Source organism: Gallus gallus, chromosome 8 (genome assembly GCF_016699485.2).
Source record: "Gallus gallus isolate bGalGal1 chromosome 8, bGalGal1.mat.broiler.GRCg7b, whole genome shotgun sequence".
NCBI lineage: Eukaryota > Metazoa > Chordata > Aves > Galliformes > Phasianidae > Gallus > Gallus gallus.
The window spans coordinates 27,225,133-27,240,039 of record NC_052539.1 but is presented as its reverse complement, the minus strand read 5'-3'; the positions used below and the strand labels follow the sequence as shown (position 1 = coordinate 27,240,039).

Sequence of the window (14,907 nt, the reverse complement as noted above, 5' to 3'; positions counted from 1 at the left end):
TAGTTTCTCAGAATACAAAGTAAAACTTAGTGGAGTTCTTTTCACATTTATGCAGGTTTTTTTTTTCATTTTCTCTGTGTGCTAAAGGCAATGTGTGTAAAAGCTGATCGGTTTTACTGCTTTCTGTTACTTTCAGGGGCTTATTTTTTTTATTTACAGTGGAGGTTAAAAATGAGGAAAATGCATAATCCATTCATTTTTTTCCGTTTTGATTTAAAAGCAGCTTCTTTGTTTACAATGCTTCAAAGAAATAAAGATCTGGAAGAATATTTTTGATCATTTTCAGAAAACAATAACCTTCCTATAACCATACGCTCCAGACAGCAGCAGATTTCATTATTTTCCTCTATTAATTTAATGCTTTTTCGCAGTATTACTGATGATGATACACTTCTGAGGGGCACTGCCTTCTTCAGCTGAGTGATTTCACCAGCTTAACTTGCAAAATCAGTGAGTTCTTGTTGTTGAAGTTTGATAAATACAGACGAGGCTTTTAGAAAACAAAGCTTACAAGGAAGAGTTTAAGTTCCACACCTCATGTCTTTTCAGAAATTTAATTTATTGTGGTTTTTGTTGGATTTTTTTTTGGTAGAAGTTAGATAATCATACACTACAATACTCCAGTACAAAAGCACAGCACTGTGTGTTTCCTGCTTTGCAATAAATCCATAAGAAGCTGTAGTATCCTTGCAGTTCCTGTGCAGTTAGCACATTCCGTTCACAGTTTCTTTACTCTGCTAAATCATATGTTAAGACCATTTTTTGTATGGTTGCAAATGTTGAAATAGAAAATCCATACTGTACAAGATAAAATAGACAAGTCAATGTGACTCAGTATAAGTGCAGAATTGAGGTCATTGTCAATAAACAGTTCCTCATCAATAAACATCAAGCCCTCCATAAGCATGCTGACAGTCCTACTGCCTTGGAGGTTTCTGCAGCTGAAGTTAAACAAATATGAATGTGTTCTTAGGAGCAGCAGCACACAGGTTGGCTTACAGGGTTTGATGGATGGTACCATTGACTCCACAGGCACAGGTTACTCAGCTGTTCTCTGATAGTCGTTTTGTCCTGTGCTCTCTTGGTCTTATTAAGTTCTCAGTGAGGTGTATTAAAAGGTCACAAAGGGGTGGGTCTGAAGCTGTTTCCAATGAGAAAATCTCTCACTCCTTCCAGTAAGGTTTGAAGCTTAACCCTTAAGTTTCAGTTTGAAAGCATGGTTCAGTTATTTTTTGAAGTGTGATATCTAAGAGATTAGGTCTACACTGTGGCTTACTTGTGTGTGTACATCTCTGCAGCTGTATGAGTACAGTACTGCAGCAAAAATTGGCCTGACATACACTGCCAAAAGTTTGTCTGGAAATACACAGAACCCTAAAGTAGGGAATTGCTCATCTTTCATTTCCTCATAGGAACATTCAACAGCAGTAAATTGAACTAAACATCCAATTAGCTACTGTATGAAACATAATTTCTTTCTATTCCCATGGTCTTAATACCTACAGGTCTTCTGTAGTACTTTGCCAACACTTTGTTTGCTGGAACACTTCCTGTACCCTCCTGCACTACCCAGAAATTAATGCAGCTGCCTTAAAACCCTTTCCCCCAAGCAATGTTATCTAATAAATAAATAAGCATCTGCTTCCTAAGTTGTGGGGTTTGATCCTAGGGAGATGAAAGCCCTTCTGAACTTTTAGCAAGCTGACGTTTGGGCTAGGATGAATGAGAATACTCACCAAACATACAGTAAGACCATCATATGTGCCCCAGGGTTTATGTCATTGGAGAACGCACCATACAGTGTATGGATTTGGACACACATCTGATACTAAACATAATAGGAATTTCTTTGATGTTCAGTGTATTAGTTCTGAAATGCATCCGGTTGAGCATTCAGTCAAAAATTTTTAAATCTGTTGGGTGTATCATTATTTTGGTTGACTTGAGCAGGTAGTATCTTCCATTCTTAGGTTTCCAGTATAAGCCTTTTGTTCTGTCTAGTCTTCCTTTTGACCTTGGTGTGACATACTTCCCATTAAGATTGGTTTCCTCACATTCGCTGTGCCACCAGCCTCCTAAGGAAAAAATATTGTAATATCACTTACTGTCAGCTGTTCCTTAACCTATAGTGCTCAGCTTGAGTACACAGTTCCCATTAGCAACATCAGTCTTTAGGCCAGCTCCAGCAAGAGTGACAATTACCCAGTGTACCCAAATGAAATGTTGCTTGTTCATGGAGCCACTTGATGCTTGCCACTTGAAGGCCACTGTGCGAATGTTGTGCTACCTGTTAGTGGCTGCTGCACATAAAAGTAGTGGTGCATAGAAAACTGTGCACACAAATGCTTCCACTGAACTGGGACCTTTGGGTCAGCTCCACATGTTTCCCATAAAGCTCCGCAACACACTGACTGATATTTTTCTCAAGTACAAACTGGTAAATCTCTGCATCTACTCGAGTAAACAAATCACTTTTTTTATTGGCCAAGGTCCTTAACCACCATCTTGAACTGGAAGTCCAGTTTAGCTGGCGAGGGGTAAGGGACTGGCTGTGGCTCTGTGCTAAATAGACAAGCATAGCACTTTGGAAGTCTGTCCATCTGTGTTATGGTCACTACAGCACATAAAACTCAGCATTGTTTCAGACATCCCCAGTTTTCAATCCGGGAATGCAATGAACAAAATGTTTGCTGTGTGAAGTAGTTGCCTGGCAGGGAGTTCTGTATCCTGCAGTTTAATCATTAATTGCTTTTTGCATTGTTTGCTTTTTGCAAATGTAAAAGCTTCATAACATCAGTGAATTTAGGAAGCATTTAAACAAATCATCTTTAAGGAGAGGGATATCTTTAGCCTCGCACCTCTCCTCTTCTTTTGAGAGGAATTTTAGCATACACTTTTGACAAACAGCTTAAGTCTTCCTTTCAATGGAAGCTTGCCTCTATTCTTAACTATTGGCTTGTAGTCAAAATGAAGCCAAGAGTCAATTTGTCCTCTTTGCTTTCGCAAGTAGGGAAGAAACAATCTGCCACGCCAGAGCTGGCTGCAGAGGAGGAGCTGTACTCTGTAGCTCACAATCCCAGCCTTAGATTTTATTTCAGCCAGTTCTGCTGGTTCTAACTCTGGCTGTTTGCTCCACCTCTCTCTGCTTTGCTTTGCTTTGCTTTTCTATAAAATAGAAAAGAACCTTGATGTTGTAGAGCCCAACAAAAAACATCTCCCACTCTTTCCTGCAGCTGCTCTCTCTTTTCTGCTTCCAAAGCCAGGCGAATATCAGTAAACACTCATAAAGCAAACTGCCATCCTTCATTTAGCAAGGGAACAACCACATTCGTGCACCCAGCATACTGATACCTAGGTAGTTCTGTGGGCAGTCGAGGTCATTTATTACGGCCATGTCACGGTCCGCAGTTGAGAACCGCAGCTCGGTCTGCTCTGGCAGTGCATTGGGGATGCTCCCGGAGATCCGAGAGAGCTGCAGCACATAGTCGGTCTCAGGGCCTCCCAGGGTGAATGCATACTCGATGTAACGTTTATTATCTTTCCAGTCCTGCAGCTCGATCCGTAAGATGTAGTCCCCTTGCTTAGTGATGGAGTAGGTCTTGTTCAGGCCTAGCCAGAATTCCTCTGTGAAATCATAATAAATAGTGGTTGTGATTATGGAGCCAAATCTGAATGCATTTACCATGTTTTTCAGATATCTATATCTAAACCATACCTCAGGTAACTCATTCACCTTTAAAATACATTATTTGAGACTATTTGTTTGAGTAAGCAGCACAGCGTCAGAATCAAGGTATGCCAGAGGTGAGGATTTGAGGTTGGAGGTTACTGGAGGAGAGTTTTTAGGGTTATGGATTGAATGTTCCCTGAAAACCCACAGCACTCTCACTGCTATTGAATTTTACAGGTAACCTGTGTTTGGTGTATGTGAAAATACAGTATTTAAAAGGATCTATTCATTGCTTTAATTAAATCAATAACATGAGCCTTGGGAACTGTTGATCTTTTCAGAGGTCTCCTGCTGCACTCTTTGTTTACCTCTTTCTAATTTTGGTTTAGTATATGAGAACTGGAGACCAATAAAGGGGCAACCATAGCTTTCAATAGCATCAGACAAACAGCATAGGCAGTTGTGAGCTGCTATCCCAAACTGGGGTGAGGTTGAGATACTGCAGCTCCTTACTGTAAGAGAGGTGGAAGTATGCCAGTTATGGTGCCCAAATTAGTGAAGTTTTAGTCTTTGCCCAGAAAATAAAAAATATTTTCTAAACCAAAGTAGACTCTTAATTGTAAAAGAAAAACAGGGGAAGTGTTCTAGGCGGAGAGGCTGGTGTGCAGCCCTTGGTGCTGGAAATTCTTTGGAATTGGTGGTTAACAGGTGAACAGGGGTGGTTCTTCAGCCTGCCCAGCCAGGGGAGAGGACATTGGGCACCTCGTGGGCAGCCAGTGATGCTGTGTAAGGGAGCACACACAGTCTGGGGCTGAACAACTCGGTCTGGGGGTTGTTAGGAAGATATGATTGCAGGAAGTTTGGGAGAAAGTAGTGATAGCACCTTGATGAAGAAATGAAGCAAAATAAGTGTTTTTTTTTTTTTTTTTTTTTTTTACCATTGAGATCACCAAAACCGTTTGTATAGGCATCCCAGGTTTGGTTGAAATCTAGTGATCCATCCACTCTGTTCTGGATTACTGTCCAGGAAGTGCCTGTGAATGCAGAGGAAAATAAATCATAAACCTGGCTTAAGTGCTTAAAACACAGGAGAGAAGATGGAGCTTAATGGAGCCAATAGGCTGCTGCTGGCTAGCACTTCTGTGAGATCTTTCTCCTGCCCGGGTCATGACAACCCAGTTGCAGATATTTCAGCAAAAGTAAGCAAAGCAGTCTTTTTGCACAGGGCAACTGCATGTCACTCTGTTTACACACACACAAACATATTGTGTTGCCCTGTTACATTTGCATCAGACTCTTCCCCATCTGGCTTTGACAAGAGGTTCAGCAGGGAAGCTGGAGAGGACATGCATAGGGCGGCACTCCAGAGTGTAAGAACTACCTCTAATCTCTGGGCAGTGCCAAGGGAGCAGACAAATGAGTGAGCTTCTTACAAAGGTAGAGCTTGGGTAGGCGCAACCGCAGTTCTGGGCACATATATGGCTCTCCTAAACACGATACAGGAATCCTGCCTCCTGGGCTCACCTCACTGGGTTAGTTTGATATAGCTGAGTCTCACACTTAAGTTTTTATGTACTTCGGGTAATATACAGTGTTTTGGCTCATAGGAAGATTAGAAAATTAGGCTGTTGCTAGCACAGCTGTCTTACCAAATTTCATTTCACAGTAGACATCGAAAGCTTCTGAGCCGTTGGGCTTAATAGTGTAAATCCCACTGGAGCGTATGCCGCTATTGTAGAGAGCAGTGCAGTCAGGAGTGGCACCTAGGAAAGCAAACACTGGGCAATTACACATCCTGTTTTGGATGTGCTAAGTTTTAATTCAGCTTTGTAACTTGAATTTTCCGTAGGGTAGGGCTGATACAGAAACTCAAACAGTCTTTTCGGTCATTATTACAACAAATGCCATGGAATGGACAAGTGCTTTGGAAACACAGCTGATGTACATTTTCTAAGTTTGGCCCAGTTTCAGTTTAGGCAATTTTGGAAAATGTGTAAGGCTTAAGATTGGACTCTGGCAAATGGACTTTGCCCCACCTTAAAACTTTCCCAATAATACCGTTCCCATTGCTGCAGTTTGGAAATGCATCTCAACTTTAAAGAAGGGTCTTCCAAATCCTGTCATGAGCTGAAGTAAATTAATTGGCTGCTCATACTCTGCAAGACAGGCATCAGTAAGTGGCAGTACAAAGATTGTCACAGCATGTATTTAGATGGGGTGAATGAAGGCTAAAGATTGAGGATAGAATGATGGCACAATTGGATGTTGTTTGTATGTCACCCCATAGACAAGTATACACATAGCATGGCTAAACAGATGATATGTTTTCCAAAGCAGAAAATCCAGCTCCTTGCAGAAGTGCTCCATGTAATATAAAAGTCCTTGATTACTAAAACCCAACAACGTGTTTTGTAGTGCATGTAAGGCATGTGGTCTCACCTTCCAGTTTGTGCATTACGGCTGTGGAGTTGTGCACAAGGAAGGGGCTGCCCTCATTTGATTCTGCTTGCTCCTCGATGAAGGAATTCTCTGCGAGTTCCTGGAGCTCAATGTGGTTCAGCTGGCAAGAATTACAGACTGTTAATTTCCCAAGGCCCTCAAGTTATTAGACAAATAATTGCAACACCTGAAGAGCACAGATCACAGTTATTTTTGTAAAAGGCATTTCCCTTTTTCAGCCTCCTCTCTTCATAAACTAAATATGAGCGCGTCAGTTATGCCCGTCTTTTATGGTTACACGTGTGGGGCTGCAGAACGTGGTTCTCTATTGGAGTGAATATTGGAAAAGGAAAAAGAGATGGAAAGTGATGATGCTTAAAGGACCAAGGGAAGAACAATAATAATAGAATAGATAATAAGAGGGGAAAAAAAAGAAAAACAGCAGTCAGGAAATAGAGGAACCTATTACTGATGGGCAGTGGTTTGAGGCTGTGATCTCCATTGCTACATGTAATGGCTGTGGCCCCCAGCCTGGCAGCACAGCAGACTCTCAACTGAAGAGGTACCCACCTGTGGTCAGAATCATGTCTAGCATCCTCTACGCTCCCGAAACATCACAAGAGATGTAAAATTCAGAAGCAAGAAATGTGATGGTTCACATACCTTGTCCTCCAGCTCCATTATTTGGTTGTGCTGTTTGTCCAGCTGCACATGTTGGTCCTCCACGATTTTGTGGAGTTGCTTGATGTGATTGTCCTGCTGCTCCACAAAGGCCTGAGGGTGGGAAAGGAGGGAGGCTGCAGTTAGAGAGTGGCTGTGCCAACCTAACACATCATGGGGTTAATTGTGAGAGGCACAAACCATTTCACGTTGCATTTTCCATGGGGTTGTCTGCATTTCCTCTAAAGGTGCAAATTTCTTTGCCACTGGAATGAGCACCCAGGTTATTTTAATGCTTGTTTGAGGGGAGGTACTGGCAGCTTCATAGACTTTTATTCTTGCTGTTACTTTCCTTCCATGTCCACGTGCAAAACAATTACATTCTGTGAAGTTGCTCCTTGATTCAAACTAAATATATGGCAGTGACCATAAAGAGAAGCGATTCCAGCTGTTGACCATTTTATACTTTTGCAGAATCCATTTCATACTTCCTTTTCCAGTGGAAAATTTTATACCCACCCTTGTATTTGCAAGTATTGACATTAAAACTGTTAACACATACAAAATTCTTTGTTCCAGGTGTCATACAGGAACTATAAATATCCCTCTCTAAAGGTTAAAACTTCCTAATTTTATGCTGAGCAGACAGATCCAAGTGCATTGACTCATAATGAGCCAGTGACATATGAAGCTTCGGACTTCATAAGCAAATCACTTTCCCAATTAATTTTATCCCCTCGTTATTATTACAGAGTTCCTTAAAATTGATTTGCAAGATGTACTGAAATGATACAGAGCCCAATCATTTCACCATTTTCTCTGATTCTTTAAGGTTACCGTGGTGAGCTATTGCTCAGCACGCAGTAGTACTGCAGTGAAGTTGCAGGGAAAACATCAGTTTCAAATGTATAACAACCAAGAATAGCATTACAGTTTACTTTGGCTTTAGGTGTAAAGGACTTTCACAAACCTACTTACTTTGAGTGAAGAAATTTCATTTGTCTCCTGCACTGTAGGCTGGATAATGGCCAACTTAGTGACCTTGTCCTCCAGTCCCCACACTTTTTCTTGCAGCCGGATTTTGTTTTGTATGAGGTCTTCGATCTTCAGGTTCATCTCCTGCGAGAGATTCTTTATCTCCTCGTTGTTGATTTGCAGTCTGGCAGTAGTTTGTCGGAGTTGCTCTTCTTCTTCTTTGATTTCACTGGTTTGCAGTGAGAGCTCATAGAAAGACCTATCAAAAATGTAAAGTTTTTGAAAGATGTCATTCATCTGCCCCTTTGTCTTATGGACAAAGTCTTTAAGGCCGTGCCCAAGCTGGAGGAGTCCATTGGCTAAGATCCGGACATCATCTAGCATGGCAAATCTTGATTTTGTCTCAGGAGTTGCAGCAGAATCAAGGAAAGCAAAGTCCTTCTCAGCCCTGACTGAAAGAGCAAGTGGGGCAACGAATAGAAGGAGTAGAATGATTTTCATGTTTTCTATTCCCGATATGCTTTGGTTGTTCAGCAGAGACTTTTCCGAATAGTTTTTGCTGTGTGAATGCTCCATTGAAGAATTTAATCTATTTATACTCCTCTTCGTTTCAGAAGAGGCGGACCGGGAAGTTGATCATTAAGCTGAACAAATTTGAACAGTTGTAACCCACTCGAATCCAGGTTGATGCCTGGGAAGGTAAACCTGAGAGGCAGGCACGTTGCTGATAAAACTGGCTCTGAACTTTTCCATCTGCTAGACATTCTGTTTTAAGATGTAATTGATAATGTAGGATGCGTTTCTGGCACAGTACTCATTAATAGATTAATTGTGAGTCATAATCTCACTAAAGAGCCTACATTGCTTCTTGTGTTGGATGATTCCTCTTATTCCTTTAGGACTGTAGAAGGGTTTACCCTACTTAGGAGCACTGGACGCTGCAGTTCAGGTTATGCAGCTTTTAGATGAGCTGGGGAAGGGCGAAATACTCTCCGGTGATTCACACAATCTGATTCTCATCTTGTACCATTTTCTGATGTAACTCATCGTGCTGCAGTGGATTTGCTTGTCAGCTAGTTCAGATTAAGTGAGAAAGTGGGAATTAGGTCCAGAGATTGCCTGGATGTGATTCTACCATCTTAAGGTTTGTGCAGTAATTTACACCATGTAAAGCTTATTTTTTAAGAGCTGCTTTCCAGAGGTGGGTGAGATAAATAATGTCCTGCTTTCATTTCTCACCTTACAATTCCCCTTGCTTTTTAAGATTCTCAGTGAATAAAGCAAGTCTATAGGTGCTTTGAAATGAATGTCCGGCTCTGCACTGGGCCTCTGCATGAAAGTGTTTGTTTTTCAGGGAGTATTGCAGTATGAATGAAAGGTATTTTTCTTTCTCATAGCAATCCAAGAAATCAGTCCATGCGTAGTATAGTTTCTACTTTGAAGGGTTTTTAGGTCATTGCTCAACTTGGCTTGAACTTCTGTCTGATGAAGGGCTGATAACGTGCAGTTAACCTGCTCCTTCCTCCCTAATAATTAAATAACATGAAAGTATCTCTGATTAATTGGAATCGTTTGCACCAGTAAGATTTGAATCAGGCTCACTGGAGTATCTGCATAATGCATACAAAAACAGCAGTCTTGACACTGGAGAGAATGGGGATTTATTCAAAGGGATTTGTAGGCGAAGGTTGGAAGCAAATGTGGGAATTGTTCTTAAATCCAATCAATAATCGGAGTTCTGTAATGGGAAGCAGCACTGCATTTTCACAACCCAAAGGTGCAGTGCTGTCTTGTGAAGAACAGTCCAGTAATTTCCAGTCCTGGAAGGTGTCCTGCTGCAGCAGGCCGTCTTGAAGGTCTTGGCTTTGGCTGTGCTGTACAAAGACTGGGGGAGCAGGAGTGCGAGGACAGCCCTGAGCTCTGCTATGCATGCTGCCGAGGATTCAGACAGCCTTTGCTTTGTTTGGATTGCAGTGTATTGGTAACAGTTACTTCTGGCCCTTCAGATATAGCAGCTGTACAATCCTTTTGCCTTTCGAGACAGGCTGACAAATTGGCAAGAGGCATGAGATAGGTGCAGGCCAGTATGGAGATACCCCGTGGCTCTCCTAGTTCTGCTCAATTCCATACAGCTTACATAAGTCAGGTTAGAGACGTGCACTTGAAGGACATAGAAAGAGAGCTTCTTAGCAATTAAATGCTCATTGATGACCCATGCAAAACAAGAACTGAGCCCAGCTGGGTGAGACTGGGCTGCATCTGCTCATAGTTGGCAGATGTAAGACGTGGTGGAGGGCAGTTACTTAATTGCTCATTGGAGTCTGGAAGGCTGCGAGCAACAGGGAGTTTGGTTATGGGCTATCATTAAAGAAACGTATCAAATTAGTATTTACCCAGCACTAATGAAAATCTGTCAGGAAAATTGTCAGAACAATTAGGGTAATTCATTGGAAGTTGATAAGCCTGTAAGGGTTGCATTGAGTCATCATTTCTGCAGTGTTTTCTCAATATCAATGGAAATGTATGAAGAGCTATTCAAAAAACCCAAGGATGTGCAGGATGTGAATTGCTCTTATGTTGTGCCTGTGTGGGAAGCTCTTGGGCACCTTAACAGTTTAAACACTGAAAGGTTTGATGCTTTTAGCTTTGACTGAGATACACTGTGCCTGGTAACCCTGCTTAGACACTTCAGATCTGAAACAATAAGATGAAACCTGTGCTTGCAACGTGTTGATGTTTTCTGTAGGGAAAATCAGATGACCTGAACTTCCTCTACACAAGTGACAAAGTCTTTGTCTGGGCCTGACGCTGCCCTGTGACAGGGAGCAAAGTCCAGTCTCTGGTATCTGGCACAGGGATTTGGGGCTGCAAAACTTGAAGAATTGGTTGTAAAATATTTTTTAAAGATAAACACTTTCTGCAGTCCACATCAGAATACTTGGGATGGCTGTGGTTATACAGGATTTCAAAGGAAATATTTTCTTCTGTCTTAGCTATTTCTTACTGTCACAGGAAGTTTTCTCAGTACTGATTTAAGTTGCCCCATGATTTATGTGCCCCATCTTTCCTAAAATCTTTATTCTTGGCTTAATCTTTAGAAAAATTACACAAGTAACCAAGCAGTTGGGGATCAGGAATGTTACCAGGTTCCCTGCATGTCCTGCTGCACGGTAGCTGAGCATGGAATGGGAGCTTGCTTGTGCCTGAGTGCTGCTCAGACACCACACTGCCCTGTGGAAAGGTTTGTTTTGCAGGTGGGAAAGGCAGTCAAAATGCTCTGATGTCAGATGTTACAACACCACGAGAGGCTGCCAAGCACATGCAACCATAGACCTTTCCCTGTTAATGCCACTGCCAGTAAAACCAAGCAGTGGTAAGTGTGCTTGGAAATGCCACCCTCTGGTTCTTAGATGTCTTGACAGTCACAGAGTCCATAAGCAAAGCGGGGCATAGGAAGACACAGAGAAGAAAACCCTCTGGCATGATGAAACTGTAAGATTTAGGAGCTCTAGAACCCCTAAGGGTGAATCTTGTCTCTGTTGGCCTAATCAAGAAAAGATGCATTTAATAGACATGGTCCTAAGGATCTTTCATGCACGTGGGTGACCCTCTTTAAGTAGGCTTTGCATGATTTTGATAGTAGGAATAAAGCAGAGAAAAAGGCCTCTGGGATTTACCAGAAAGGGGAATTTTGATAATGTTTAGACATCTCTTTTAAGAGTTAAGGTCAACTCTTTATGTTTTAATACATTCAAGAAGAATTTTGGAAAATGGCTGCCATGACACTATATAAATATTTCGGGGTGTGCCTGGTGCCATTGTTTCCAAGGCCTGGCTTTTTGCACTTTAGCCATTCATTTTACAGAGGTAAAAGTACTTTTGAGATCTGTTTGAGAAAATAAGGTAAGCTTTGCATATATTTTGCATTATAATAAGTGCTCCAGATGCAAATCCTTGAGTTTAAAGCTTCTGGCCAAAACTTCTATTGATAGAAATCTGCAAATAATATCAGGAAGTAGCTGTTACTTGAAAGCATGGGGATTGATGCTCCTTGTATTTTATCAGTGTTTGTTGGCACTGCAGTGTTATTTCCATGGTAGATCCCTTCCCATCACAGAGGATGGTGGTTGCACCTCCAGTGTTCTACAGAGTATACTGAGCTTTGATATTTGTGCATACAAATAGTAGGGGGAGGATTTACAATGTAATGACTCAAAGGAAAGAGGGTAACACAGGTGAAACTGAGAAGTCATCTGAAGCTCTGGCTGGGATGTAATGGCAGGTCTGATACCTACTTATAGCTTTCCACCACCTTCTTCCTACAGTGACATCAGTTTGCTGAAATGTCTTCTTTGCTCCCAAGCCAAAGCAGAAAAGGTGATAGGAGAACTGCAGGCTTGATTCAGGCTCAGCTCTGCTATTCGTAAATCAGTCTCAAGCATAAGAGCTGCCTTTAATATAGGGATCCTGCAGCCAGGCTTCCCAAATACATTAAATCCTTCTCTTAGAGCGCTAATAATACTTAATAAAAGTTTTATGAGCAATGTACATTTTAGAGTAAATTTTCATATCCATTTTCATTTGAAAAAGAACATCAAGGAGCAAATGTATTCATGCCAGAACAAAGTAATTTAGTAGAGTCACAAAAATGGCAAAGGCCCTCTCTGAAATAGTAGGAGAGCGTTGATTAGGCAAAGTGATGATGGGGATGGGATTCAAAAAAATTAATTCAGCATGAAGGACTTGAAAAGGAAGAAATTTCCCATGTGCCAGCTAAGCATATTTCTCTGCCTGGAAGGGTGGAAAGGAGTCTGTCTCCATAATGCAGCTCCACAAAGCCTTCTGGAGCTGTGCATCCAGACTGCTCTGTACAGATGCTGACCTGAGGGAGGTACCTTCTGGGGCTCTTAGAGCACTCCTTAGGACCGGTGTTAGCTGGTGTCAGTGCAGATGGGAGTACTCATGAGTAACAGGGAGCAAATGGAATTAGAAACGTCAGAACAAAATTGGATGGGACCCTCTGCAGCCTGCTCTAGTGGGTAGCAACCCTGTCTATGGCAGGGGGGTTGGAACTGGATTGTGTTTAAGGTCCAACCTAAGCCATTCTCTGACGATTAATCTGGTCACCCCTGCTGCTTCCATGGCTACTGAGTGTTCTCACTTCTCAGCCATCAGTTTTAGCTGATCCCTGTCCTTCCCAGAGTGTGGTACTCAGGTGTGGAATTGGAGACACCATCCCATCTGAGTCATTGCATAGACTGCGTGTCTGCTGGAGATACACATGTCCATTTAATCCAATCCATTGTTGGAGGAGGGATGTTACCTGAAGTCATCTTGGTAAAAGGAGGTTTGAAGTAAAAATGGAAAGGTCAAAACAAGTAAGCTATTTGACAGAAGCCAGCCATCCTACTGAGATGTCTTCTTTCCACTTGAACTTGCTAAATAACAATTTTTAGGTGTATTTTTTCAACCATCTTTATAAACAGGAACTATTTCAGAATATCACGACAGCTTAAAGAAGTGACTTTTGATTCCTAAAAGGAGAGGTTGTTGTCAGGTCACCTGTGTGAGTGGGCACTTCCAGTCAAAGGAAGACCACCTGAATAATGGAAGATGTCAAACCCTTCACTTTGTCTCTCTGAGTGCTTTCTTTGGGGTTTGAAGTAATAGCATTAATAACAATGTGAACTCTGCCGTTCTCACACAGAAATGCTTTTGTGTCTTGCAGGAATCTTCTTTATGTCTATCCTCAGAGCCTTAACTTTGCCAATCGCCAAGGATCTGCCAGGAATATCACTGTGAAAGTCCAGTTCATGTATGGAGAGGACCCAAGCAATGCTATGCCGGTGAGGGGAGTGCTCAGTGCTCAACGTGAATGCTGCATGCCAACAAGGCAGGATACAGATTGCAGCCATAAAATCCATCTGTTAAAGTAAACTCAATGGAATACACTTCCAAATAAATTCCAGGAAGCGTACAGTCATAGTGTTTTAGAACGCAGAGGGTGTTTGCATTGGGTATGCAAAGTAACAATATAGCACTTGGTATTTTGACCTTAGATGTTTGTAGTGGGACTTCTGAGATCTTCCTGATCTTTGTTGGCTCTGGGGATGGTTACACGCACCTTCAGTTCCTTAGCTCTATTTGTGTGCATGTGTGAGCAGGACCATTAAAACTGTAAATCTTCAGTGACTGGGTAAAATGGTGCATGGAAGCAAAGGAGTGTGTAACAAGTTGGTGTAGCTGTACACAGCTGCATGGAATAGAGCTGTGAATGGGATTATGGAACAGACTCTTGGCACATTTCTGTAGAGTATTTCTCCTAATTTTTTTTCTTTATTACAGGTTATCTTTGGCAAATCTAGCTGTCCTGAATTTTCCAAAGAAGCATACACAGCTGTAGTATATCACAACAGGTAAAATGTATGACAGTTTGTAAATGCAGATGGGTCCCTAAGAATAGTATGGTTCTACCCAAAAGAATATTTACCAGTGAAACAGCTGTGTAGCTCACCAGTGAATCTGTCTCATTGATATTTCTTTATCAAAGACTGTCTGCATAGCACTTACATCACCTGACACTGTAGGTAATGTTGTAGTTAGTGTGATACAATGACTAGGAGCTCCAGTCTTTGTTTGCTCTGGTACATGTCAAGAGCATTGTGTCAGGCTGTGATCCTGAGCATTTAGCCCAACTCAGCAGATGCTCTAAGCTTCAAGTTAGACATGAAAATGTATGTTATAAACACTCGTTAGCCAATACTTTGTTATTGTGTTGAGTAATTAGGTATTTAGAGCTTCTAGGATGTAGTTATGGATTAGAAATACTTGGTGTTGAAAATAATGTCAGAGCAGCTTAGGTAAGGAGTGCTGAATCTGACCTTAACAAACTGCTTGTCTTTGTGGCTGTACCAGGGAGAGAATCTTGTCCTTCAGGTTGGGTATTGTGGCATCAGGGAAGAGTTCATTGCCTCCTGGGCAGAGACACAATTCAGAATGCCTGTGTGAGAAGGGGGCTGCACAGCAGCCCACCAGGTTGCTGCTTATATTTATTTGTAGACTGGAAATACAAAATCGAAGTTTTTCCAGTCCTTGATGATTAGAAGGTAAAGCTTTAAATTCTTTACAGCACTCCTTATAACTCCTTCTCTCCAGATAGTTTA

The 14,907-nt window shown here is 41.7% G+C and overlaps 2 protein-coding genes across 9 annotated transcripts in view; one reads left to right on the top strand and one right to left on the bottom strand.

Annotated features, from left to right (window-relative positions):
- The window catches only part of DOCK7 (dedicator of cytokinesis 7), an 88,029-nt gene that overhangs the window by 34,502 nt on the left and 38,620 nt on the right, over positions 1–14,907 (top strand). For all 8 annotated transcript variants that reach the window (XM_046944708.1, XM_015291142.4, XM_015291141.4 and 5 more), the window contains exons 15-16: positions 13,473–13,590; positions 14,090–14,160. In XM_046944708.1, coding sequence (XP_046800664.1) covers positions 13,473–13,590; positions 14,090–14,160 — 189 coding nt within the window. The remainder of the gene's footprint in view (positions 1–13,472; positions 13,591–14,089; positions 14,161–14,907) is intronic.
- On the bottom strand, positions 541–8,313 carry ANGPTL3 (angiopoietin like 3). Its single transcript, NM_001135122.2, has 7 exons — positions 7,748–8,313; positions 6,773–6,883; positions 6,110–6,230; positions 5,320–5,433; positions 4,609–4,704; positions 3,352–3,624; positions 541–2,075 (listed from the first exon to the last, which is right to left on the bottom strand). Exons 1-7 carry the CDS (start codon positions 8,243–8,245, stop codon positions 1,894–1,896), a joined length of 1,395 nt encoding a protein of 464 aa, NP_001128594.2. The 5' UTR covers positions 8,246–8,313; the 3' UTR covers positions 541–1,893.

Excerpts from the sequence above, each read along its gene's own strand:
- ANGPTL3 (NM_001135122.2), bottom strand. The coding sequence starts at position 8,245 with ATGAAAATCATTCTACTCCTTCTATTCGTTGCCCCACTTGCTCTTTCA. Across the intron at positions 6,884-7,747 it reads ATGAAATTTCTTCACTCAAA|GCCTTTGTGGAGCAGCAGGA; the intron begins GTAAGTAGGTTT and ends TCCCACCCTCAG. Across the intron at positions 3,625-4,608 it reads CGGTTTTGGTGATCTCAATG|AGGAATTCTGGCTAGGCCTG; the intron begins GTAAAAAAAAAA and ends ATGATTTCACAG.